General features: G+C 39.5%; 1 protein-coding gene across 1 annotated transcript; it reads left to right on the top strand.

The window, feature by feature from the left end:
• The first annotated feature begins 900 nt into the window (after window positions 1-900).
• LOC144044092 (WW domain-containing adapter protein with coiled-coil-like) lies at window positions 901-14,910 on the top strand. The gene is made up of 13 exons (XM_077558301.1): window positions 901-1,217; window positions 1,653-1,686; window positions 2,017-2,206; window positions 3,294-3,385; window positions 4,371-4,480; window positions 4,670-4,764; window positions 6,058-6,318; window positions 7,632-7,748; window positions 10,685-10,833; window positions 10,979-11,070; window positions 11,176-11,347; window positions 13,346-13,473; window positions 13,547-14,910. Exons 1-13 carry the CDS (start codon window positions 1,177-1,179, stop codon window positions 13,614-13,616), a joined length of 1,551 nt encoding a protein of 516 aa, XP_077414427.1. The 5' UTR covers window positions 901-1,176; the 3' UTR covers window positions 13,617-14,910.
• Window positions 14,911-27,963: the final 13,053 nt, after the last annotated feature.

The raw sequence follows: 27,963 nt of genomic DNA, 5'->3' as shown, positions 1-27,963 counted from the left end.
GTTCACGTGAATCGTGCATACCTTGTCACCTTTGCATCAGAAATGTTGGAGGTCATATGGAATGACATTTGTTGATGTTTCCATTGAATAAAATGTTGTTCATTGTTAAAAATACGTTTTCCCCTTTTCTTTTTTTGGTGTACCAACAACAAGAAGTTTGGACTGAACCAGTTGCACCACAATAATGTATCTAAACAGCTCACAAAAAATAATATTCACACACAGCTGTACAAACTGTACACTATTTACTCTCTTAGTGGGGACTGAAAGGGGTATAGGGTTACAAAGTGTACTAAAAACACATTATTCTCCATCTGGAAAAAGTGATATGATCTAAAATCACGAATGAATATAAAAAAGAAAACATAAATATAAAATATATAATACAACTTAGGCCAGAAAATGGGTCTTGATATGAATGTGCCGGCCATTGATGGGAACAGAAGAGCTGACGTGGGTGTGTCGCTGACAATCGCCACAGAGGCATCACACGAGCTTGCTTTCCAGCAACGTCACTTCATCCGGTGACAGCCACACAAATACCGGAAATACAATATTTTCCTTCAACATAAAGTACGTTCACATAAGGATCACTATCGAAAAGGAAAACGAATATTATTAAGAATATATAATCATTTTTGTATTATAATAACATACTATTTGTGTTGTCCTATTCTAACGACACCTTTAGAATTTAAACTTGCCTAAATGTGTCTTTATTTAAATTTTTTTCCCAGGTATACACTACCAACATGTACTATTGAAATGTACAATCTTTTCACGCTTTAATTTGCATCACTGACGTATTTTCTAAAATTCACGATGTCATATTTAACGCAATACTATTTTATTTTGATAGGACACAAACGGAACTTGGTTGAGCTAAACATTACTGTAGAATTCGTCTTCTGCTGCGTTGTGCTTTGCGACATCGACCGAGCCTAGCTTAACCGTGTCTATATTGCAAATGATGCTCACAGGGTGGTTTTAACTCAACACCACCCGCTATGTCGCGCTGGTTGTCGGTGCGCTGCTTTTAGGTCTTTGTCTGGTTATAGAAAGTGAATCTAGGAAGCTTCAAAAAAGAGAACCGAGAGCAGAGCAGGCAGACAGGAGGCCACGGTTTCCCCCCACCTCGCTAACACACACATACACGCACACATCACTCCGGCCTTGATGGTGATGTATGCAAGGAAACCAACAAGAGTCAGTGATGGGTAAATTAAGCACCAGCTTAAAGTTCTTGCACTAGATGCTTCGGATACATTCCATTAGAATTTATGCAGTTAATCGCTGGCTCTACTGTGTTTTCTGGGAGCGGTTAGCCCCTTGTGCTAAATGCTAGCAATTTGCAATCGGTTTACAGTTTCGGCAGTTTCCTGTAGCTTTATCGTTAGCTTAACATCGAGAGAGCTAAACTGTCTACATTTCGAAGCTTACGGTAACACGTTAGATTTTAATAAAACAATGTCATGTGTTCGAATGTTTTAGCAAGACCATTAAATAAACGATGCTCTTCTCAGTTAAGCTAATGTGGCTATCACACATTAGCTCATAACGGATTAATATTTTCATTATATCTTGATGAGTAATGATCTTTCTAAGGAGCGATTAGTACTTGGATAACATTATTTTTTTTCCTGTCTACTCAGGTGCACCGACAGAAGGGATTCCCAGTCCTATCAGGTATGGTTAAGACAGAAAACAAACAAACAAATAAACCAACGTGCCTCCTTCAATGTGATGGCTAATCGAGACAATTTACTAATACACGTGTTACACATAAATTACTAGTTTTGTTGGTATATGGATACGATTAATCTCAGAAGTTTGTCAATATCAATATTTGTATTTTTGCAAACGTCTTGCACAGGTGCCCTTATATATGTACATCCATCCATCCATTTTCTTAACCGTTTGTCCATTCTTAAAATACCCAGTACACATCCAAATCCAAAATACCCAGTACACATCCAAATCCAACAAGCAAATTTCTTCTATGTTTCTGCTTTCCAGACCCATAAATCTCAGCCAAAGAGTCAGACCGGCACCCTTCACCGTTACGACAAGGTGCGTGAGAGCTCATCAGAGTCCACGCCCCCTTTTAAGATGCTGCGGCGCTCAGATGAAAGTCCCGTCAGCAAACATGGAGATGGCACAGGACATGGCAAGGCAAAAATCTCCCACACGCTTCGAGCTAAAAATGGTAAGCCAGCATATGGTAGTCATACACTTGCTTCATCTTTAAATGTTTTTAGAAGCATTATTTGTATATTTATTAGGAATGCACCAAATATTTTCAGGCAGATTTCAAGTACACATAGTTAAATATTTGAGTACTTGACAAGAAGTACTGATAATTGATTTCATGATGTCTTGCAATTGTAAAGAAATCGTGTATTTACTCAAATACTAATCAAAACCTTTTTTTTTTTTTTTTGCGCATATCATGGCACAGGTTTCATACCAATACTGCATAACACTTTATAGAGTAGCACCTTATCAGTGCTGAGTTTTTAACGTCCAATTGCATATTTTTGTAACTGTCGTTTAACACATTTCAATAGAACATAGCCAGTAATACATGGCTTTTTAGTTCTAGAATAAAACTAACATGATGACTGAAGTTGTACTTTGCAACACAGGCTTTTACTTCTCCTTTCTCTGGCCTCTGTTTATAAAATGTTTGGGGCAGGAATCAAAGGATGTTCATGTATTGATTTAACGAGTCATTACCAGTTTCATTGTACAAATCTCTGTGTCTGGGTTCATCTTTGAGATTACCCACAGTCGCCTTTGGGGGGCCTCCACGGTGGAGAAGGTTCTGGCCTGGTGTACCACCGCAGTGCCTGGACCGCAACATATTCGTTTATTGGCCTAGCCTCGCCCTCCTCCGCTGCGGCTTCATGCTAGAGTGTAGCTGATAGTTGAGTGGCTTTTATCGTCATTTTTTGCAGAACATAATTGATCATTGATAAAATGGTTGTTGTGGTAACATGGCTCCTCCCTGGAAGTTATATGCCAGGCTAGTGAAAATGGAGTCCGCATTGTGGGAACATTTTTGTGAGAACAGAGGTACCGTATCAGCATCCCTAGTATCTGTTAGAAAAGGCTTTCCTTTGTGAACGGTTATTTTTTCCTTTAAAAAAAAGAGTTAATTTATATACTGTGCAGTCCTTTTCTTGCATGTGAATAGGTATTTTTCTCCTTTAAAAAAAATCCTCTGTGTTGAGGTGCAACATACGGTACTGTTTGCCGTCCTTTTCTTGCATTTAAGAATGGCTTTGTTGCAGGGACCAGCGAATCTCCTCATGAGAATTCTCAAAACAACAGCTCTCACCATGGTGCCGACTCACATTCGACACAGAGCAAGCCTCCAGATCGAGTAAGATGATTCCAGACTTTCCCCTTAACCTAGCAACAACACTATATACAATATGCGATTAAAACTTGCAGACTACTTGTTATTCGTGATAAACATTAACATGATCAGTCTTCACATGAATATCACTTAATAATAATAATAATGGTTCGTAATAGTTCAACAAAACTGAAACTGATGCACTCTGAATGGCTCTAACTTTTGCACCACCTATAAGATCTTAATTGTATCAAATATATGTACAAAACATTGTGTTCTGTCTTGGTTGAAACTGTTAAATGTTAAATATTAATTTAACATGTTTCTTATTGCGGTAGTCTTGTAGTTGCTGTTTTTTCTGCCTATCGTGAGACCCATCCAGCAAAATATGGCAACAAATGCACATGCTGTCAAATGAACACTTCTCTTGACAGTGTCGATCAAAAGTCAGCGTAGTCTTTGTAAATGTAATATTTGATAACCTCATGGCATGTGCATCACATATCTCTGACAACATTATTTACTGTCAATAGTATTCGGACACTTCTGGAGTCTGCTTTGAATGACAGTCCGCTTTTTAACTCGTGTACCGTGGATTTACCTTTTCACTGATTTTTTTCCCCCCAATGTCTTTTTTTTTCTTCAAGATGAAATAATAAACATTCCATAAAACTGTAGCTGATTTGAATATGTCCCTGTTAAACAGGCATTTAAACTTTAAATATCAGGAACAAAACACCTAAGAAATCAAAGTATTTTGTGTGGCTGTGCAGCTGGTTATTGTCTCCAGGGGAAAAGTGATGTAGTACACACATGAGTGAAAATATATATTTATCATCTTGGAAATAAATTATGAAGTGTTTCCACATACCCCTTGCAATGTGCTCACGTACCCCTGGTTGGGAAATGCCGCATAATAATACACAACACAACATCATACATAACATCCTTATTTAGACTTACTTGGCTATAATAATAGTGAAATCTAAATGCTCTGTTTTATGACCAGGACCCAGCAGACGACTGGACAGAACACATCAGCTCTTCTGGGAAAAAGTACTACTACAACTGTAGAACAGAAGTCTCTCAGTGGGAGAAACCCAAGGACCTGTTGGAAAGGCAAGCCATCTTACATGAAATTATAACACGGGGAATGGGGTACGACATGTTAAACCAAGAACTGTAGTCCCTGCAGTTAGTATGTGACAAAAGCAATAGGTGCACCACTTGAATTGACGCGTGCTCGTGCCTGATGTCAGAACACATTGTTTCTTACACTTGGTAGCTGCTATCTTGCATCTGTTCCAGAGAGCAACGGCAGAAAGACCCAGCCAAGTTGGCGGCAAACAGTTTCCCCAGGGATATGGACTACAGACAAGAGGCCTTGCAGGACAAAGTTACAAGTAAGACACAAGCTGAGTCGTGTTGAGAAATTGACACTTATATCTTCACACACACACACACACACACACACACACACACACACACACACACACACACACACACATATATATATATATATACATACATATATACATCTCACTGGATTGACCATAAGAGATGATTTTCAATGTGGATTCTGATAAAACAAGCGTTGCCATATTTGTAATGTTTTATTTTTCCCAAGGGAAAAAAATAATTCTAATGCAGGCATGCATGTAGTACAGTGGAGGGATCACGAATATGGTGCTCGCAGGCACAAGGTAGACCCCAAGGACCACACCTCTTGTTCTAAAAATAGCTCAGCAGTGAAGTGATCATTTGAAATTGTTAATTGCAGAGATTTATAGATATAAAGTTTACAATGGCCTCATTGACCCCCAAAAATATATTTGTTTGCCATTCCTGCCACCTCTGCTAAAAAATAGGCTACACTATTAGTTAAGCAGACCATTCAATTTTACCCCTGAGCTGAAATTATTAATAAAGATAATCAGTATCTGGTTCAGTTTTCTTGTTTGAAACGATATTGAACTTTTTACTTTTGATACTTTTTCTATACTACTGTTTATCTGCGTTGGAACTTGGAATAATCCGTTGTGTGTTCTTTCAGCTAAACAGGTGAAAGGAAGCTCATGTTTACAAGTTGTTGAAAATATCTTGCTTTAGGCCACACTAGTTCTGATAATACGTCACAGGGCACTGCTTACAGACTGAGAGGACATCAACATTTTGGAGTTGTTTCATCAATGGTCTCTTTTCGATCCGTACTAAATTGTCCACTCAGTCAGGCTGAAGTCTGCTAGAGAAAAATAAATCTTTGTGCTGTTCCGCTTCAGTTCACCAGTGCCCAAAGGAGACAACTGTGAGCGCTCAGCCTAGTTGCATACAAATTACGCCGATATGATGCAACTGAGCTTTGAATGAACCGTCATAACCGCTAAGTGCCATGTGTTGATGAACCCAATGGCATTCAGTCAATAAAACACATTCAGAGATAGGAGTGATGGTACTGATGGATCATCTAAACCATTATACATACAGTGGGAATAAAAAGTCACATTTTGTGATTATTGCACAAAAGATTCAGGCTTTTTAATTGAACGCAAAAATGCATAAATAAAATAAATTGAACAGTCGAGCTTCACTTGTGGTTGATCAGAAGTGCTTTTGAAATGTGACTGGTCATTTCTGACCACAGAAATGCTCCTGCATGAGCGTCTTACAAGTGAGCATGTTTGTTCTTGTCTTCACAGAGAACACTTCAGGGGACCAATCCAATGCATCCGTTTCCAGCTCCATGTCCTCGTCCTCTCAGACCCTAAATCCATCCTCCACCACATCTACCACATCCTCGTCCTCCTCTTCTTCCTCTACCGGGCAGTTAAGTCAAAGTGGCCAGTCCTCGTCACCGGCACTGCTTCAAGACCCAGCCCTCCTCCGCCAGCTCTTGCCTGCACTTCAAGCTACTCTGCAGATGAACAACGGCGGGATGGACATGGCCAAGCTCAATGAGGGTGAGAATGCCAAATGGATTGTGCCTAACCTTTCACATTTTCATTTGCGGATGTCTTCTTTCCGCCATTAGGATCTTATTTATCTTCAGGCAGTCCTTCAGGCATTGTGAAAGATGGTGTCAGCGTTGTGTTATTACTCACACTCTGACTTAGGCGCGATAATTCATAAATTTTACCGACTTGGGGTGAGTTTAACATTTTCTTCCATAGTTGTCCTCACTGATGTGCACTGCTTGCACTAACAACATAGCTGTGACAGAAGTGCTAGTTTACAAAAGGACAGTGTTGACACGTGAGCAATTTTCATTTTTCATTCGATTTCCATTTTTGGGTGTGCGATTCAATTCACAATCGATTTTCGATTAAGAACGATTTTTTATTCAAAATGATTTGATTGGCAATGATTTTTGCTTCAATTTATAGATGTTCAAGGAATCGTAATGATCTACTCCAGTTGGACTCGCTAATGCTAACTAGTGCGCTACTCACGGCACTTTTATCACTCAAAAGAACGGCTCCACGCTGAAAAAATACATCTTTTATTGGAATAACTTAATCGTGACTTTTTCCTTCTACTCTCTAATGTGGCTACAACTTAACAGTGTATCAGACCGCGTGGAACCACAATGCCCCTAAGTGGCAAAATCGGGTACAGCATGAACAGCACTCCGAATAAAGGCACACACAAACAAAGGAAAGACAGTTTAAAATAATTTAAATAAAATACATTTTGGGGCATTTAAAATCGATTCTGAATCGTACTCAATGAGAATCGCGATTCTTATGAGAATCTATTTTTTTGGCACACCCCTGCTCTATACTGAGCTCACTCACAACAACAACTTACTGAGCGAAGCAGTTTGACGGCCAATATCGTTATGTTTATTTAAATGTTAATTTATTAATGATTGTGTTATTCCCGTAAGAATAATTGCTATTATCACATTATCTGAAAAAAAACAAACATTATTTCTGTTGAAGTTAATTGGGGGTGGGGGGTGATGTCAAGAGAAATAAAGCAAATCCCAGAAAGGAGAGGAAAAGCTTGTGATGTTATTAGTTGTTTTTCTCTAAGTAAAGGAGATTTGTTTTAATGTGTGACTACACATCGTTGTTCGTAACGAGGGTGTGCCAAGCAAACAGACATAAGTTGAATTTATAATGAATGGCAGTAATTATTGGTGGTGACGTTTCTTTATTACCACTTTTCTAACTTTGCCGTCCTTTGCGTTGCGCTCACATGTGTGTCGCTCACCTGTGTGTGTGTGTTTGTATGTCTGCGTGTCGCTCACCTGCCTTCTTCTTCCCTCTAGTCTTGGCAGCTGCTGTCACCCAAGCTTCCTTGCGGTCTGTGCTTCATAAGATCCTCAATGCTGGACCCGCTTTCAACATCACTGCTCTGCTCTCAGCTGCTCAGCACGCCAACCAAGGTACGACCTCCTCACCATCTGCCGGTTGCCAACCGAAAACTTATTTCAAAGGTCCTGCTGTCCTTTACGCCCTTAACTTGATCAAAAACTTACCATGGTGTCATTAACTTTCAGACAAATACATTTCGCATTTAAAGATGGTTAACTTTTTTTGAATGTCAGAGACGTGTTCATTTTCGTTATGTTTTAAAGCACATATTGGGGGCATCTTCTGTCACAATACCAAATAAAAACCTTCCAAAAAAGTATATGCAGTATCTGAAATAACAATCTTGTCTCAGTTTACCCACAAATGTACTTATCAGTGTGATATCCAACATAATGCTCTTTTTCAGTTGTATGAATGGCAACAAGAGGAGACACAGCTCAGTTGTATCTTCTGCCATCTTGTGGCCAGTGAGTGCAAATGAAGGTGTTTGATAAGTGGAAGAGTATTTCATTGCTCTGCCTGTCACTATATGTTACTGCATAGATAGCTGAACAATTATACTGTACATTAGTTCAGTGGTTTTTAACCTTATTGGAGATACCGAACGGTGTCCTATGCACATTGACCAAACACATTTTTATTGAAAAAAATATATATATTCCCATTCAAATTCAAGACATAGGTATAAGGTTTACTGGAGAACAAAATGAACAGGGAGAGTAGCCTTTTCATCGAATCTGGCTCTCTTCACATGCACTCGACTTAAAAAAAAATATATATTATTGGACGAGGAGGGATCTAACCCGCGACCTCCGATGCTTTACTACTTGAGCTAAAGTTCTGGGCTTGGACAGTGTTTGAACACTAAGGAAGTGACATTTGTAAATTTGCTGACCTACTTTTTTCTTAAAAAAAAAAACTAACAAAAAAAAAACTTTTTAAAATATATAATAATAATAACACGCGCATACAAAACCAGCCTTTCTTTTTTCCCCTACACCTCTCACGATCGACTTGGGAGCAGCCCACGGTCTACCAAACCAAGGACGTGTCTGAGCAAAACAGGACATTTGATCACCCTATTTACAGACCACTTTAAAACAACCACTGCTGTTTTCTTAAAATGGCAGCAGATACAATGAAAGCAGCAGAGACCCCAGAATTAAACCCCGTGGAACACCAAACTGGCCCTTGTGGAGTGTGAATTCATTCGTGAATTCGTCCGAGCTCTCTTTTTGCTCGACATAGTTAGTAGGGAAGGATTACAATAATAGAAAGAAATTCCACAACGTACCATCACAACAGCCACAAGTCGACTACTGAGCGCACCAGATTCCCTGCAGCCAAAGATGGCCAAGCAGAGCGTATAATCACAAATCATTTGAGTCAGGTGTGTGTCTCGATGGCTGCCGAACCCTGGGGTTTGATCGAACCCAGGTTAACTCTTTGACTGCCAAGCGTTTTCAGAAAAGGGATGCTGTAGGTGCCAGCCGATTTAAGCATTTTGACTGATCTTTCGAGGTCCACAGAAAATTTTGTGTTTGGACTATGAAAACACACATACTACCAAATGAAAGATTGAACTCTCATCTTTCATCAGAAAAAAAGTTTGTTTTTACCTTATTCCGTTTTTCAGTAATCAACAATAGAGAATGGTTAGTTTCACCCAAATGCTCTGTTTTGAAACAAAATACGGAGAAATCAAGCTTTTTGTGAAACGATATTGTTTCATGCGCTCTAGTGAATTTGACACCTTTTTTTTCCCATGAATGATGCCACAAACACCTAAACAGTGCTTTACTTCTGTAAAACACTACCACCAACAATGAAAAAGTGTTTTTTGATAGCAAAATACGTTTATTTACATTCAATAGTGTAACAATTTGACAAAACAATTTGGCAAACTATTTACAAATGTGTGCAACCGTGGTACTATTTACAATTGTGTGGATGTTTCAAATACAGTTTTTCTTTTTGTAACACTCCCCTGCGTGCAAGGAGACGCAGCAGGATTTGCACAACAGATGAGTTTCACTGCGATTGCCCCTTCGCGTGCAGACGCTACACTTTCTTGCCGGCCTTTTTTTACGGGGAATAGCAAGTATATACTGCAGTGTGTGTTTGGCCATGTTGCCATCAAGTCTACTCTCAGGATCATGATACGGTGACGTTACGGTGGTGTTACGTCTGGCTTCCTCATGTCCTTCTGTTCCTATACCGGGTGGTAGATGTTCTGATCCATCTTCTCCACTCCATTCATGGTGGCATCGTAGTCCAGAACCAGCGTCTTCTCCGTGATCAGACTGTACCCACTCGGGGTACTCTTCGTCGTTCGATTGAACGTCCGCCTGAGCAGAAGTGCTTGGTTGTGCTCCGCGTTTTCCGCCGTTAGCATCGCTAGCTGGTGAGGCTTTACGACGTGATCATAGCCGCCGCGTCAACGCTTCCAACTTCGGCGTCAACCTCGGAGTCACCATCATCATCATCGTCGTCATCAATGTGCTCTTTAGCATTGGTCGATGCTTTTCGTCTTTGAAAAAAATGCCAAGCGTGAGCTGCTTGCAACTGGTCGCCATTATGGCTTCCTCAGCCATTGTCCCCTCAACACGCTAGCTCCGCTTCACGTCTTCTACTGACGCCTACCCAATCTTGTCCAAAGAGAGTCATCGCTGCCATCTAGGGGCCAAAAATAGTCATTATACTAACTAGATCTGCTTGATACTTTCAGCACAGCTGGCCAAGGCTCCCCCCCCCCCCAAAAAAAAGATAGTTGAACGTATTTGGCAGTCCTCCGTAGGATTTTACTAAACGTTATTAAACGTTTTTGGCAGTCAAAGAGTTAAAAACCACTGCATTAGTTAATGAATACACATTAGTAGATAAACATGTTCCTCTTACAATGAAGCGACGAGCATTGGTCCCTTTTTCACAGCACATTTGAGTCCCGACTATATGATTTCCTCATGCTCCATGAATGCATTACCCTCTACGTTGCTGACCTCTCCAGCGCCACACTCCAGTCAGTCCCCCGCATCTCTGACGTCGGACGCCTCGTCACCACGACCTTACGTGTCACCACGGAACGGCACGCCGCAGAGCAACCAGAAAAACCCTTTGAGTGTTCACCCGAGCAGCATCGCGTCCTTGCAGACTAGGGTGAGAAAGCCTAATGATGCTTCCAAACTCATACTTCATCTTTAATCCACATAACCCCCTTCCCCATTAGTTGGGTATATTTTCTGTATCTCCTGTGTGTGTGTGTCACATTTTCCCTTACCTGCAATCATTGTTGCTTCTGCAGGGCAATGCATCTTCAGCTAAACAAAGCTCCGCCCCTCTGGCTCAGACCGCGGAGAAGCGTCCTGAAGATCCTAGGACACTCCAGCAAAGAAGGTAGTTAGGAGGCAGTTTATGCTGAGTAATTGATCCCGGTGTTGTGATTTCTTTGCCAAATACTGTGGAAGTTGAACTTTTTGCATGTTGTTACATCATCTGCAGCCATGAGATTCTCTCCACGGGATCAAGCACAGCTGGTGCAACGTTGTCCCACCCCAGCAGTCAAAGTCAATCTGATGTGCCCATGTCCTTCACCCCCTCCCTGGCAGCTTATTTCGATGAGAATCTCATCAAACATATCCAAGGATGGCCTTCAGAGAACACTGAGAAACAGGTACAGGGACAGACCAGAAGTCAAACTTTTTTTCTGTCGCTTTCTGTTGTTAATGTGTAGAACAGACCTGGGCAAAAGTACAGGCCTTGTCTGGCTTGTCTACAATTTCTGTCGGGGACTCACAAGTTATACGAAATAGCAATGTGACAAGTGTCCACCGTTTTGGGGAATTCTCTTTAAAACAGCGAATGAGCAAAGTTCAACTTCAAATGCCTCCAAAATCCAATACAAAAATGTCATTTTCTCTGGAAGCCAACTGCTCCTAGCAACCAGACTCCACATTTTGACACGATAGCATCATTTGTCACATTGCTGTATGAAGTAAACAAAAAAAAAACATTTTTTTGAAAACAATGCTGTTTATTTAAATGTTGACATAAAGTGGGTTTCCATTACCCCCAGTTTTGCGCAAAAGACAAGTTATGCAAAAGCAAGCTGGTAATGGAAACACATGAGTTTCGAAAAAACTCAAATATCGCAAAAATGTTTTTACGCTCTCATGAGGTGGTTTCTGAGACGCGTCGAAATAGAAGTATTTCGCAAAAGTGTAATGGAAACACTTTTTGCGCATTGCCTGTCGCAATGTGACCCCCGCCCGGTCATGGAGGAAAGGAAATGGGAAGTACGGGGGACGTGCTTTCGCACAAAGCGATTTAGCTAGATAGCCAATATGCCGCCGTTCAATGCACGTTCCATATCGTTGCATTAGAAATGGCCGTTACCCGGGCAACGAGCAACATCGTTGTTGAAAACAATCCATCCATCCGCACCATAACGCGCACGCACGCACACACACATACACACACACACAAATGGCCGAACCCGCCCGATGAGGGGAGAGAGATGTTTTTAAAATAATCTTAACTCTGGCGTCCGTCTTCTGTAAATATCATGAGCACCTCCTACAGAACTGCGAGATCCTGCGAGAGATGGGACACTACGAGAATTGCGCCTCAGAAGCAAAACTCTCTTCAGTGGAAACACTGGCAAGTTGAAATAATACAATATAGCTTTTGTTTTTGCAAAAAAAATGGAATGGAATGGAAATGCAGCTATATGTGGGTGCATGTCTCGGAATAACTTTTTTTCTTTGAGGAACAGTTTTGCTAATCAATAACTTCATTTGAGGAGCAAAATTTCACCTCAAAGGTTAATCACAGCAAACTGAAGCAAAGATTTGATTCAAAACGAACAAATAAGACCGTGTAATGGGGGAGTTGTTGGGCTGCAGCTATCGAATATTTGACCACTTGACAGCGGTTATTTGTGATCGCCTTGCCCAACTCGACATTATCCACCCATGGAGGTCTGCTTGCACTTCTTTCCAAACATACTTTGCGTGCATGGATTTTCCTTCGTCAGTTTATGCTTTTGCCATGTCAACTGTGAGGAGCCGCTTCCATTGACCGGGAAGCAAGTTGGCTGACCGTGTCTAAATGTACACGTCTGCCAAAGTGGGCAATGGAGGAGTGAGCAAAAATGCCCATAGGCGGATGCGAGAGGTTATTTATTGGTTGCAGAAGACGTTTGGCTGCAAGCTACTAACAAAAGGGTTCACATGCTTTTGCACAATAAGTCTTGCTTTTAGTGAAAATAATGTAAATAGATCTTATTTCATGTTGTCCATTATTTGGAATGTGTGCTTTACATTTGGGGTTTAATGAATGTTTTATATGGTTGTTTCACCCCCCCCCCCCCCCCAAAAAAAACAAACAAAATCGGAATATATGTGAGTTGAGCAGCTTTTAAGCAGCATTATATCATAGGCATCCATTTACGTCCTTCTTTGGTGTACTGAAATGTGCTCGCACTCCCCTATTCTTATTTTTTTTATTAGACTCCAACTATATTGCGATAATGAAAGTCAATGAACTGTACGTCAGATTCTTGTCTGATCATCCCGGGCAAATGTTGATGCAATGTTTTGTTTTTGGTGATTATGAGAGATGAAACGATTGTCAGGCGGGTTCCTTACAATAAACACGTTCTTTGTGCCAGGCGGCCCGGCTGCGTGAGGACCTCCACAACATGGGCAGCCTGTACATGTCGGAGCTGTGCACGGAGATGAAAAACCTTCGCTCCCTGGTCAGAGTCAGTGAAATTCAGGCCACACTGAGGGAACAAAGGTGAGGCAAGGGATTATATGAATGGATGGCCACTGATTCTTAGACTGACTGTCCTGTCCATCCTTTGCCGCAGAATCCTGTTTCTGAGGCAGCAGAGCAAAGAACTGGACAAGCTGAAGAACCAGAACTCTTACATGGTCTGATGGAAGCGATTGGGACGGATGGCTTGCAATGTCTATAAACAGCTGACCAGACGAGCGCAGCTGCTCTTGCCTGTTTATTGCCCCCGCAAGAGCAACTGAGAGAGGCTCTCAGACGGCAGCAGCTTTCCAAGGGTGACATTCATCATCCTGAACATGTCTGCCGCCCCCCCCCCCCCTCCTCCTCCTCCCCCTCCCCCAAACTCCATGCGAGTCGCTCTCATTGAAAGCTGAAACGATGTCTCACCAAGCTGGACACAGAAGGACCTCAGGCTCTTTTCAAACGGCACCTTCTCGGATCGTGTTTATCGTACGGAATTTATTTTCAGGTGTGATTAGATGTGTTGTGGTCAGGAAAAGATTAGTTCTCTTCCTTCAAAAAACACAAGTTTCGAATGGATCCATGGTCCTGTCGGTCGCATCCGCCTTCCAAGCCGCTCACATTGACTTTGGTTCATATTGTCCAATAAGTCATTCATCTAAAATGTATGACTTCACTGGCGGTGATGTTACTATTGTTTTTTGTTTTGTTTTTTGCTTTCTTGGCATAATCACCATTCCATTCAACTTACAGCTGATCCTCATGACATGAGAGGAGCCCGACGTTTCTAAAACGCAAGTGTTGTTATACTTCAGTAATGCCACGGCACTGGGAAATCACAATAAGTTCTCTCCAGCCTCATGTTTGAAAGCCATTTGTGAGCATACGTTATTGGACCTAGGACAGCTGCTAGTATGACGAGGGCAATTTCATGTGATTGTTTGATCAGTTATGCTTTATGGTTGACCCCCCCCCCCATTAAATAACTAAAGCTTATGTGTTCCCCTCATCTCTGAATTGGGGAGAAATGTTTTCATTCCTTTTGTGCTGTGTAGCAAGTGAGTGTAAAATAGCTAAGTGACTGAATTAACAGTCATGTAAATTATTGATGATTAAGTTTGTGCTTGTCATACTGCAAAACCTAGTTGGAAATACATGATTATTTTTTGTATTTTATTGTTAAAATTTAAAATGGATTTTTCACTTTGTTATACTGCAGTGGCCATTGACCATTTTACTTCAACATTCAAATTTGGCTCGCAAGGCTTTGTTTGTAACTTTTTTTGTTTGTTTGTTTCAAATACATATTAAGTCTATGAACAACCCAGAGATCACATTGACCCCCCAATAAATTCAACTAGTTTATGTTGTGCTCACTTTTTCTCGATGGTTTGGGGTGACTGTAAGAGTCACTGTGTGGGGTGCAAGGGCTTTGTATTGTGTAAAATATGAGATTAAAGTATAATACCACACCTACTCGCACAGTTCTGTTCCGGATTGTCATTTAGGTCATGTTCCTGTGTGTGTTTGGTTGTTTCAGTTTAAATTTGTTTGGGTTTTTGGCCTGGTATCAGTCTGAAGATGACTACTGATGCAGTTAGAAAGCATTTTATGAGGGTTTTTTTTTTTGGTACACGAAGACAAAGTATTCTTTGTCCACAAGGTGGTGACAACGAGCAGGTCTGTGAGTGTGCTGCCATGAATGTTCTTAGCTCATTCAAAAAAAAAAAACCGCTATTGCTGTTTGTGTCATCAGTCGTGTATGGTGAATGTAATCTTCTCCAAAAGCAGTGATGAATTCAAGTGAAGCTGTCCAATGTCTTTTTAACCCCAAAATGTGGTTGTGACTGTTATGTGTTGAAGATAAATGATCACACAGATGCAGAAATGTTTGCGAGGGATACATGCAAGTGGCCAAAAATTGTGGTCAACAGTTTTGAATGTAGCTACTGTGACACTGACCATGGCCTTGTAGTCGGTGCACCTCCGCAGCTTTTTCCTGCTAGCGCAGCTCGCAGTGGGTCTGTGATCAAAACACACACACTTGATCAAATTGTTTTTGGAAAGGTGAGACTTGAACCTAATTTTTACCTTTTACACCTCTGGTACAGTGCCATAAATGTTTCGGGGGGAAAAAATTTACATGAAAACAATAATTGATGTTCTCTCGTTTGTCACACCCAATTGGAACTTCTTTCATATTGTAGCAAAAAAAAAAGAAGTGTGAACATGAAAACAGTATTGCTCTCTCCGCTCCAACTTTCTTAATTTCTGTCTTCAGCTTAATCACTCACATAAAAGAAAAACACAATAAAAAATCCAATCGGCTCCATTATGTGGTGTGTGTTTCATCCTCGATCACTTCATTTTAGGATTGGTCTGACAAAGGCAATTAAAGGCTGCACTTGAAAATTGCTTACAAGATGATTTAAAAGCCAGAAAATACCTTTGTTTAAATGATTTGTTTTGGATTCGTAGTCAATAGGGCTTTTTTAAGGAGCTACAACAAAGGAACCTGTGTAAATAGTGCAATATTAAATTGTACAGATTTTTTTTAAAATAACATTCTCATAACACCCAAAGGCTGCAGTTTGAGCGTAATCCCAATTTTATGTCCGGTAATGGTTCGGAGCATGATTGAGCAAAACATTCGTCAAACTTGTGCAGCCGACAATTTCTTCACATGCACTCGCTCCTCTTCTCTATGGGTCTGCCTTCAACCCAGTCTGGCCATTCCTATTGCACCACTGTGCCTCATTCAGAGCGACGTTGACTGATAACTAGCTGCAGCCTACATCTCAGTACAATGAGATTTCCTCAGCCTTTCCAGCAGCCCCAGGAAGCCGTGCCTGACAACTGACATCTTTCTAAAATGATTAAGACATCTGCCTCAGGGGCCAAAAAACTTTATTGTACAACTACCCAAAGCTTCTTGACATTGCATATACAATACTATATGGGCATGTGATATACTATACTATATATATATATATATATATATATATTTATATATATATATATATATTAGGGGTGTGCCAAAAAATCGATTCCCATAAGAATCGCAATTCTCATTTGGTACGATTCAGAATCCATTTTAAATGCCCCCAAATCGATTTTATTTAAATTATTTTTTACTGTCTTCCCTTTGTTTGTGTGTGCCTTTATTGAGAGCGCTGTTCATGTTGTACTCGATTTGGCCACCTAGGGGCAGTGTGGTTCCACGCGGTCTGATACACTGTTAAGTTGTAGCCACATTAGAGAGAAGAAGGAAAAAGCCACGATCAAGTTATTCCAATAAAAGATGTATTTTTTCAGCGTGGAGCTGTTTTTTTTGAGTGATAAAAGTGCCGCGAGTAGAGCACTAAATAGCATTAGCGAGTCAGACTGGAGTAGATCATTACGATTCCTTGAACATCTTTAAATTGAAACAAAAATCATTGTCAATCAAATCATTTTGAATCAAAAATCGTTCCTAATCGAAAATCACTTCTGAATCGAATCACACACACAAAAATAGGAATCGAATCGTGAGACATTCAAAGATTCCCACCTCTAATATATATACATATATATGTGTGTGTGTGTGTGTGTGTGTACTCAAAACATAATACCTTTTCAATACCTATCAATAAAAATGGCATTATTACCTCGCTGCATGATGATGTTATAATTTCATCTCTTTTTGTATTGTATAAGTGCAGATATTGTACAATGTATTTGTCACATCCATCCATCCATAGCACTCCAGCTCACCCATAACCCTAACTCTCATTAGGGTCACATATGAGTTGGAGCCTTGAGCCCATACAATGTATAAACAACCATTCAGAGTTTTCAATTAACCTACTGTCCATGTTTGTGGGAGGAAGGTGGCGAAAACCCACACAAACATGGGGAAAACATGCTAACTTCACAAGAGAGAACCAAAGCTGTGTTTTGAACCTGTGATCTCACAACTACGAGGTATGTGCGTTAACACACTGATGACCTTACTTGTCACATGCATTGTGGAGTTTGCTCTTTGCTTTTAACCCATCAGCAACCTATCAAAGATTCCTTGGTCAATGAAGCTAACTGGAATTTTGCGTTACACACAGTGTACATGTACAGTGGATAGAAAAATTCTACACACACCATCTAAATGTCAGATATTTGGGAAAAAAAAGAGAAAGAATTACAGGAACCAATCACATTCAAACTCATGTTAAATTGGTGTCAGTAGCCTACACACCGGCCACCATTTTAAGTGCCTCAGATTATCCCAAAACATTTATAGATGAAGCCTGAAGTTTTTTTGTTAACACTGACTGGTTTTCGGAACTGTTTCTACCCCCGCCTCTTCGCCACCTAAAACCCATGACAGACCACAGCCCCATACCGTGATGTTTCCAACATCAAGCTTTATTGTCGGTAAGGTGATGAACAGTGTCCTGTTTACTGCAGACATGTCTTTTGGAGTTACGGCCAAAAAAGTTCAACCTTAGTTTCGTCAGATAATATAACACATTTTATTCGTTTGGGAGTTTTCAAGCGTGTTTTTGCAAAGTTTTGAAACCAAGGTTGAACTTTCCATCATGCCACATGCAGTTTACAAGTGGGAGTAGCTGTTAAAACAGCTTTGGTGGAGATATTTCAAATTGAATTTTTTGCTATTATTCTACAATGATTTAAAAATAATAATAATTTCTTACTGAATATAAATGCATATGTTTCGATCCAAATTATTACAATGTTACTCTTTGGGTATCTAAAAATGTTCTTTACAATAATATGCCTTATGCGGCAACGCATTCTGATTAATATTGCATTGTTGGAATATGAATTAAGGAGCAAATTCCACCCATTTTTATCCCTCTCAGGGGGCGGCCATTTTGCCACTTGCTGTTGACTGAAAATTACCTCACACTGCCTAAGTGATCATGTAACAACTAACCACGACACATCTTACGAACATCACATGGCCGGTCCCAGAAAACAGGTGAGCCGTGATTGGTTGTTCCTGAACCTGAGCTCTAAGCAACTGTGATGTCATTTTCAGTCGACAGCAAGTGACAAAATGGCCGCCCGAGAGGTGGTAAAAACGGGTGGGTTTTGCTGCTTAATTCATACTCCACAAACACCGTGTTCTGATTTTAGAACATATTGTAAAGAACATTTTTGACTTGACTTCTGACTTCAATGAGTTGCCACGGTGACATGCCCACTTGGCTGGACAACATATTGTAGCCTACATTTGAATTTCAAACTGATTAAATTAAGTCTTGATGTCACAGTTGGTCATAAGTCATTAGTAAGGATGTTCGACACTGCATTTTTTCAGACCGATACAAGTACTCAACTTTAGTAGTCACTGATACCAAGTACCGTTACCAGTAGTATTTTGATACATCAAGTGAATTGCCTAGTACCTGGCGATTCAATTCGTATCACGATTCATAGGTCACGATTCAATTCGATACCGATTAATCCCGATACGAATCTATAAATGGATTATTGCGATTTTTTTATTTACTCAAATTTAGAAAATACTAATCAGTAAACTTGTACATGTACACTGTAAGATTTGTATGAAAATTCAGGTTGCAGTCTGTTTCATGTTTGAACAGCACTGAAATCAAATATTAAGGCTTAATGTTCCATTAATATAACATTCTTCCATGCTTAATGTGTGGATCCTAACCCTAAGTAAAACGTTTTGTTGAATATTCCCATAAAAAAATTAATGTTTAAAAACCAATTCGGCCACATATTGAATCAATTCGAGAATTGCGCGCTGCAATATTGCGATATATTGCCAAATCGATTTTTTCTAACACCCCTATTAATCACTAAAACAGTCATCATAACCCTCACACTGGTTATCCAGTGTTACATGAAAGAAACGTCTACATGTAAATGAAGACCAGTGCTTCTGATAATGTTAAGGCCAGCTTTATTGGAGGTCATTATGTGTGGCTAGATCGCATGTTTGGACATCGATATTGTAGGTTCTTTCTAATAGGCCTTTCAGTCAGTTTTGCTGAAATCCTTTCAGTAGTTGTTGCTTGATCTGGCTCACTATTTAAAAAAAAAATGACAACAAAAACACAAGGCATTGCAAGAATGAGTTGCTGTGCCAAAGTCAGCAAGAATTTAAGAATCTGTCAGTGGCCCAGTGGACAAGATATTGCAGTGTTTGGCCACGAGGCAGTTTGGAAACGCTGCACGTTACAGCATTCCTTCAGCGGCGATAGGCTTGATCACTGTCACCTTATATAAGATCCAATATTTCTCCACGCCAGGTGATTGATAGATCCCATCGCCGCTACCTTCGATTCTCTGCCACTGCCTTCGATCCTTCACTGCTACCTTATACGGCGCAAGGTTAAAGGTTAAAGGTTAAAAGTTATCTACTCTTCGCGGTGTTCAGCTTCTCCTGTGGGGATTTTGCAACTTTTCACTTGGCCCAGCCTCAATCAGATGTCCATCGTTCAGCCTCGGAGAGACGCTAGACAGTCCCACTGTCCTATAAGCGCTTTTGTCTCGTGGGGGACAAATCCTAACTCTGCTGATTACCTGTCGAATAATATTGATCACTGTCACAACTTAGTTTATTTATATGTGTTCATTTGCCATGACCTTTTTTTTTTTTTTCAAGTCATTGCTCTTTCTGTCTGCACTTTAATGAGTCCTCCAGTTTCTCCATCTTACTCTCTTCTCAGCTCTCCTTTTTTCTTTTTCTGTAGCCCTCCCCTTGTGGCCATTCTCACCCCAGCAACACTGACTACCCTCCGAATCCTCACAGTTCGGAGTATATTAAAGTGACCGATGCCCCCTTACCCCGGCCCGCACCCGCCTCAGCCACAGTGAACCTAACTACTACTGGGATTTACTTTGGTTGACTTTGTGAAACTTTTGACGAATGACAACGCTTCCGGTCATTGTCTTTCAGCGCTCACATAGTTTTGACTGTCCCTGGGACATACTGTAGCAGTTGAGACTGGGATGTGCCTCATTATGCAGCCTCTCTATCCTATATAGTGCCAATGTATAACAATTACAGCCATAGTGAAGCTTTGATGGTCAATGGTTGCATATTTATTTAATTGAGCTATAAATTGCATAATGATCCAATAGTTCAGGCTTACTGATTCCTTCCTGGATGCTACTAAAAATAAATAAATAAATAAAAATAAAATGTCTTTTGTGATCTAATTTATTTGGATACCTTGCACTATTTTGAATCAAATATTTACAGCACAGAGAAACGTAACAATTACTAGTACGAAGTAGATCATCGCCACAAATTTTACTGCTGTTTTTCAATTTTTTTCTTCTTTTTATTTTTATTTTTTAAAGGGGAAGACAACCCCAACATTTTCTTTACAACTAGTAAAAATATGGCATTCTGATATATATTGCGTTTGTGGAATAATATGAGTTAGACAGGAAAATCCTTTTTTTTTTATCCATCTCAGGGGGCGGCCATTTTGCCACGTGCTGTCAACTGAAAATGACATCACAGTTCCTCAGGGCTCAGGTAACGACTAATCACGGCTCACCTGCTTTCTGCGTTTGGTCATGTGACGCTCGCAAACTGAGCCCTGAGCAACTGTGATGTCATTTTCAGTTGACAGCAAATGACAAAATGGCCACCATGAGATGGAAAAATAAATAAATAAATGATTTTGCTGACTCAAACTCCACAAACACAATATGAATAAGAATATTGTGTATAGACTAGTGGGGTTGCATAGAACATATTACTCCCAAAAAATAAATAAACAGACTTGAGGCTTCTTGTGCAAATAACTAAATACATACATAAATAAAACAACAAAAACTAGCAAAATAAAGACAATATTTGTACAGCAATAGTTTAATAAGGAGCTCCATCCATTAATTTTCTAGCCCAGCGATTCCCAGCCAGTGTATTGTGGCACATTAGTGTGCCGTGAGAGATCTTCAGGCGTGCCGCGGGAAATTATCCAGTTTCGCTTAATTGGTCCGAAAATGATTGATTTATTACAAAAATATCTATCTTTTGTTTCTGAGAGTGAGAAGCAAAACTTTTTTTTGGTTTGGTGGTATGCTGTGATATTTTTCTAATGTAAAATATGTTATTTAACTGAAAACATGTATAAATATGTGACTTTTTTTGACATCTTTTTATTTTTTATGAATAGGAATGTGATTTGGCTTAAGGAAAATATTTCCCAGGACGCTAGATTAGGTACACTGGCTATGTATGTTTTTTATAATGTTTTGCTGAGGTGACAGTGATGTGGCTTGCACGTTCATCTCAGTCTCAAAACGTTCTTGGTTAGAATCTCAGCTTCAACCATGAGTGGAGTTGACATGTTCTCTGCATTCTTGAATGTCTCTCTCCCACATTCCAAAACCATACACACGACATAACGTTAGATTAACTGAAGATTCTCAATATGTTGTATTAACCTGGGTTTTATTCAAAACCTCTGGGTTTATTAGGTCTAACTCCAACAAGGTAAAGAAGCTCTCCATAAGTAGTGTCGATATCAAATCTTAAGCACACGTATATTGCAAATCTATATAGTGACAAGACACCTTTGAACATATTTTCTCATCTCCACATAACACATGCCCTACTAGTCATACACCAACTTAAGGCTTGATTTTTGTAATACATTCAGTGTTTATTTTTTTTAAATCGTCAACCATTACAAATGGTTATTTCTTGTCAGATGTTGTACTGCAGATTTACCACAGGGTAGTGCTGTTAATCAGTAAAGATTTTTTAAAGCGTCCACGTTAATAATTAACTACTATTACACTATGTGGAAGTTGTTATTAAAAATGAACCGTTCATTACATATGCAGTGTTTGGCCTGAGGTTTACCCTAGAGACATAAATGCCTCTAAATTGGAGATACATGTACAATTAGGAGAGGTGAAGCAATGCTTCGTTTTTCTCCATGATCATGGAATTTTGTGGAGCGAAAATAAAGACTGCTGGAATAAGTGTTAAGTGTATTTAGGCTTAAGTTGTTTGTGCCTGTGCCTTTAACCCCAGGTGAACTTTTTTAAATGTATTTTTTTATTTATTTTTATTCCATGTGATCCGTTCACAACTTAAAATGAAATCCGCATGTATTGAAGCATTTGGGTTGGTATTCAGATCAGTCCTACTCAGTAGCAATGCTTACAGTGCAAGTTATGATGTTGAACGGGATCGAGCTGGCCATTGAAAAGGGCAATTGAGCCAATACGTGGCAGCTTGCAGTAAATAAATTATGAAACAATATTGGCGGAAGCACCATGGAAAACTTTCTTGCTGCAAAAAAGGGACAAAGGCCTTCAGAGGTAAGTCAGACTGACAGATGGCTTTTCCTATATTTCCTGATTTCCTAAAAACTTTTTTTCTGGCAGTTAGGTTGCCATTTTTGATTAATTTTTGTCTTGTGTAATTCTGTGGGTGCGGCTTGCATTATATATTGGTATAACAATAGACAACATTTTACAGTAGGCTATATTTGAAAAAGTATTACTTCAGCACCTTTCCAAAGCAGTAATTTTGAAATTTAAGGAGAAATCCATTTCTCCAGAGCTGTCTCTCTCTCTCTCTTTCTCTCTAGTTGACCTTTCAAGCACAGGGCTGATCCAGCATTGAAAAAAAATCTTTTTGGAGCAATCCTCAAGAATGGAGACATACATGTGTGTATGAAGCTATTGTTTGATTAAACTCGTACATAAATCATTCCCTATATCATAAAACTTTCACATTCAACCCCAATACCCAAAACGGGTATTACATTCAGATTAAGATCAATGACTTTCATTCAGATTAAGATCAATGACTTTCAAACCTTTTACCAGTCCAATAACCACTGAACCACCACCTCAGGCTGAGTGGGGCAATTAAAAAACGAAAAAATAAAACGAGCTGACGATATTCTGCAGCGGTGCATTGATGCCACAGCAGTGTGCCGAAAAGTGTGACTCTTCAAGATGAATAGCCGCGCTTTCTGCCAACATTCTCCGACAGCTTGGAGCACCATTAGAGCAGGCCAATTAGTGCATTGAGAACAATAGCCAATCAGGACTAATTACATGGCAAAACTCCGCTGTTATTGTTAAGGTGCAACACAGCTTGTAAAACTAAGCTACTTTGCGAGGAAACTTTTACTGTGATAGAAGAAAGTTTTCATCAGGCTCTACCAGTGACAGCTCCTCTGCCGTCAAACTGTATTTTTGTCAGTGTGCTTGCACTCATCTTATTGCTCATAGATTCAATTTATAAGAGGACAACTATCCCTCAATCGTCTTCGGACTTGCATCCCCCCAACCGCTTCATCCAGCTTTTCCGAGGGAATCCCAAGGAGTTCCCAGGACAGCCAGGAGACATGTCTCTACAGCGTCTCCTGGGTCTTGCCTGGGGCCTCCTCTCGTTGGGATGTGCCCGGAACACCTCACCAGAGATCCCCAAGCCACCTCATTTGGCTCCTTATGATGTAAAGGAGAAGCATATCTTCTCTAATTTCCTGATGGATGACGGAGCTTCCCACCCAACCGAACAGAGGAAACCCATTCGGTTACGACCCATAGCTCGTGACCACAGGTGAGAACTAGGAATGTAAATATTCAGGTCCGTATCACTGCAGACGCTGCACTATCCGACTCTCAATCTCCCGTTCTTTTCTTCCATCGCCCAAGTTACTTTATGTCCCACACTTAGGGGAGGATCACATCCGTGACCCGAAGAGGACACTTCACCCTTTTCCAAGTGAAGACCATGCATGGTCTCATATTCATTTTGGAGGTGTTGATTTTCATACTAACCTTTTTACATTTGGCTGTGAACCGCTCCAATGAGAGTTGAAGATTGTGGTTATGAATAAAAACAAAGCTTCAAAAAGTAAACCAAGTTGAGTTCATTCATTCATTTAATTGTTGATGATTTTGATTGACATAATCATGACTAGTCAGCCAATCTTGTCATGTATTACATATAGTTATACAAAAGAAAAAAACGGAATACTGATAAAAAAAGATTGACATAAAGCGGAAATCTGACGACTGTTAACCAAAATATTGTGTGTTTTAATGTGTGTAGAGCAGGGGTAACCGACATATCCCCCAAGGTATCCCCCAAAGACCACAGAACGTGGGCCTGTTCTAAAAATAGTTTAGCATAACACAGCCTTGTGATTTTGTAGCAAATTTGGAAATTTAAACAATGGAAATGATTTAAAGAAATAGTGTTGCATATTGATATTTTTTTCCCAATTATTTTTGAAAAATATTACCATAATCGGTGTCTTCACGTGAATGATTAAGTTAATAAAAAAATAACTAGGGCCATCACAATTAGTTTTTTTATTTTTAGAATTGATTATCCTATTGATTATTCCATCGATTATTCAGGTAATCGCCCTGCCCCCGTTTCAAGGCAGAAATTTTTGTGTCAACCAAGTTTTGTGGTTGATTTAACTGGGTTATCTGATTTCTTTCCTCTAGTCCCTAATGATAATAATAATAATAATAATAATAATAATAATAATAATAATAGGCAGCACGGTGGCTGACTGGTTAGCACGTCCGCCTCCCAGTGCAGAGGACGTGAGATCGAGTCCGGGCTTCGGCCTTCCTGGGTGGAGTTTGCATGTTCTCCCCGTGCTTGCGTGGGTTTTCACCGGGTACTCCGGTTTCCTCCCACATTCCAAAAACATGCATGGCAGGTTAATTGAACTCTCCAAATTGTCCCTAGGTGTGAATGTGAGTGTGGTTGTTCGTCTCTGTGTGCCCTGCGATTGGCTGGCAACCAGTTCAGGGTGTACCCCGCCTACTGCCCGAAGCCAGCTGGGATAGGCTCCAGCACCCCCGCGACCCTAGTGAGGAAAAGCGGCCAAGAAAATGGATGGATGGATAATAATAATAATGCATGATTAAATGTAATTTGAGCAAATGTATTTCAGAAATGTGTATCTGACTGTTATCCCTTCCCACTAATCAGTAGCCAAGAAGTAGCTCTTAGCTTCGAAAAGAGCCCTGGTGTAGAGCATTTTACTATTTTGCTTCAATGTCAAATTTTAACTTATTCACTGCCATTGACGGCTATAGACGTCATAAATTCATAAGTTCATTAGTTTAACATTTTTTTCCACTTTTTTTAACAAGAGTATGAAAAACTAGAATTTTTTTTGTACATATAGAACAGATAAAAAATTTGTGATTAATCGTGAGTTAACTAGTTAAATCATGCGATTAATTATGATTAAAAATTTTCAGCACCTGACACCCCTATTTTATTTTAAATAATCTTTTCTTTAAAAATAAATAAATAAAGTAATTGTAATTATTTTTTCAAATTTTAAATAATCTTTATTTTTTTAAAGAAAATATTATTTAAAATTATTAATACATTTTTAATAATCTTTATTTAAAAAAAAGAAGAAAAGATTATTAAAAATTAGGGGCGTCAGGCGATAACCATTTTTAATCGTAATTAATCGCATGACTTCACTAGTTAACTCACAATTAATCACAAATTTTATATCAGTTCTAATACAAAAAAACAATTCTAGGTTTTCATACTCTTGTTAACAAAAGTGGGAAAAATGTTAAACTAACAGAAATAGTTTAAATACATTTTTGACATCTATAGCCGTCAATGGCAGTGAATGAGTTAATTCCACTGTTGAAATTGTCGAAACCTGATGGCAGTTTTGGCTACGTAGAGTGGATCTAGGCATGACAACAGGGTGAGTGAGTTTGCAAGCTCTGTGGGTTGTATTGATCATATAACCCACAGTGCTGAACAAAGTTGAAGAAGACTTTGAAGGAATTATGAATACTGTAGTATTTTCTGATCACTTAATAAGAACAATGTTCAAAGCTGCTATTACAGAATTCTGCTTGAGATGAATGAGCATTTCAGCACTATAGCCAAATTACATGCTTGTATGTTTTCAACTCTAATGAACAGGATTTGATATTCAGGTAGAACAACAAAACACTTATCACAGTGTGCTGCTCCATCTGGACGACTCCCTGACGTCTAATGTTTCCCCATCAACCTGACAGGGTATAATGAGGCCTAAGGATGGAAGAGCGGGCTGTCGTTGCCTTGTGGTTGAGCGACAGAGGAGCTCACACTTTTCATGCACGTTGACTATTACATCTGGATTCTTGGGAAACCTTACAGGGGAAATCAACCCCAAATACAATTACAATAATATGTTCTATCAGCACTACTAGTCTAAAGACAGTATTCTCATTGATATTGTGTTTGTAGAATATGAAGTAAACAGTCAAAATCCAACCGCTTTTATCCATCTCAGGGAGCGGCCATTTTGCTACTTGCTGTAGACCTAAAATGACATCACAGTTGCTCAGGGCTTGGGTAACAACCAATCACGACTCAGCTTGTAAATGTTACATGACCAAACTCAGAAAAGGTGAGCCGGGATTGGTTGTTACCTGAGCCCTGAGCAACTGTGATGTCATTATACATGGCAAAATGGCCGCCCTCTTAGTTAGATAAAAATGGGTGGATTTTGCTGCTTTATTCATATTCTACAAACACAATATTAATCAGAATACTGTCTTTAGACTAATAGTGCTGCATAGAACATATTACAGTATTGTAAAGAACATTTTGAGGTTGACTTACCTTTAAATGTTGAACAAAATTTGTTTAGATTTTTTTCAATAGGCAGTTGACTTCATTAAGGCCTTACTTGAATCCACCTGTGGACAGAACTACTTTCACTTTGCAATTACAGAAACCACCAATATTATACAAAAATACAATATAGCATTACAGCACACAACTACGACGGCGAATAAGGGCCACGTATAAATAAAGATTTTTTTAGAGAGTGGGGGCAATATTCCAAGAAAATAACTCGCAGATTTGTGACTTTATGAGAAAAAAACTCATAAATTTGAGACTTTATAAAGTGGCAAATTTGAGACTTTATAAAGTGGCAGATTTGCAAGAAAAGAACTCAGAAACTTACAAGAAATACAAGTAGCGTACTAGTCAGATAAGTTTGCCTATACTTTTTGATCGGGTTTTACAAATGAAGAGATAGTAATTGCTTTAGCAGCGATTAACCACATCATGTTAAGCATTCACACTTTGAAGCATTGGGACCGTTGGGGACTGCTAGCGACAAAGAAGGTCCACACCCTGAGGATCAAGCCATTAAAGTTAGTTTGTACATTTATGTTTCCAGAATTATTATTTACACATTCATACATTTTGGTATTTTTTTTTGTACAAGTAGCTAAGTTGATGTGTCAAATCTGCTGCTTGCATTTACCTATGGTATGCTAGCATCTGATTGGTTAGTGTTAGTCAGCTGATGGGGGATCAGGAAATGTTGTCGCTTTAGCTGCGGTGAATGACGAGTAAAGTTTAAATTTAAGAATGAATCCGTCTCCATCCTGCCTTTTCATTTTATAAACAGTGTTCAATTAACCACCAACGAATTCTCACAGACAACAGCTACGCTGCGTGTATTTCTCCTAAGTTTCTGAGTATTTTTTTCTCTGAATATTACCCCC

Source organism: Vanacampus margaritifer, chromosome 2, assembly GCF_051991255.1.
Source record: "Vanacampus margaritifer isolate UIUO_Vmar chromosome 2, RoL_Vmar_1.0, whole genome shotgun sequence".
Classification (NCBI taxonomy): domain Eukaryota; kingdom Metazoa; phylum Chordata; class Actinopteri; order Syngnathiformes; family Syngnathidae; genus Vanacampus; species Vanacampus margaritifer.
The sequence above is the reverse complement of the archived record's forward strand: the minus strand, read 5'-3'. Positions and strand labels throughout refer to the sequence as shown.

Coding starts and splice junctions, on each gene's coding strand:
- LOC144044092 (XM_077558301.1), top strand. CDS start 1,177: ATGGTGATGTATGCAAGGAAACCAACAAGAGTCAGTGATGG. Junction 2,207..3,293: donor CACGCTTCGAGCTAAAAATG/GTAAGCCAGCAT, acceptor GCTTTGTTGCAG/GGACCAGCGAATCTCCTCAT. Junction 13,474..13,546: donor GCCACACTGAGGGAACAAAG/GTGAGGCAAGGG, acceptor CCTTTGCCGCAG/AATCCTGTTTCTGAGGCAGC.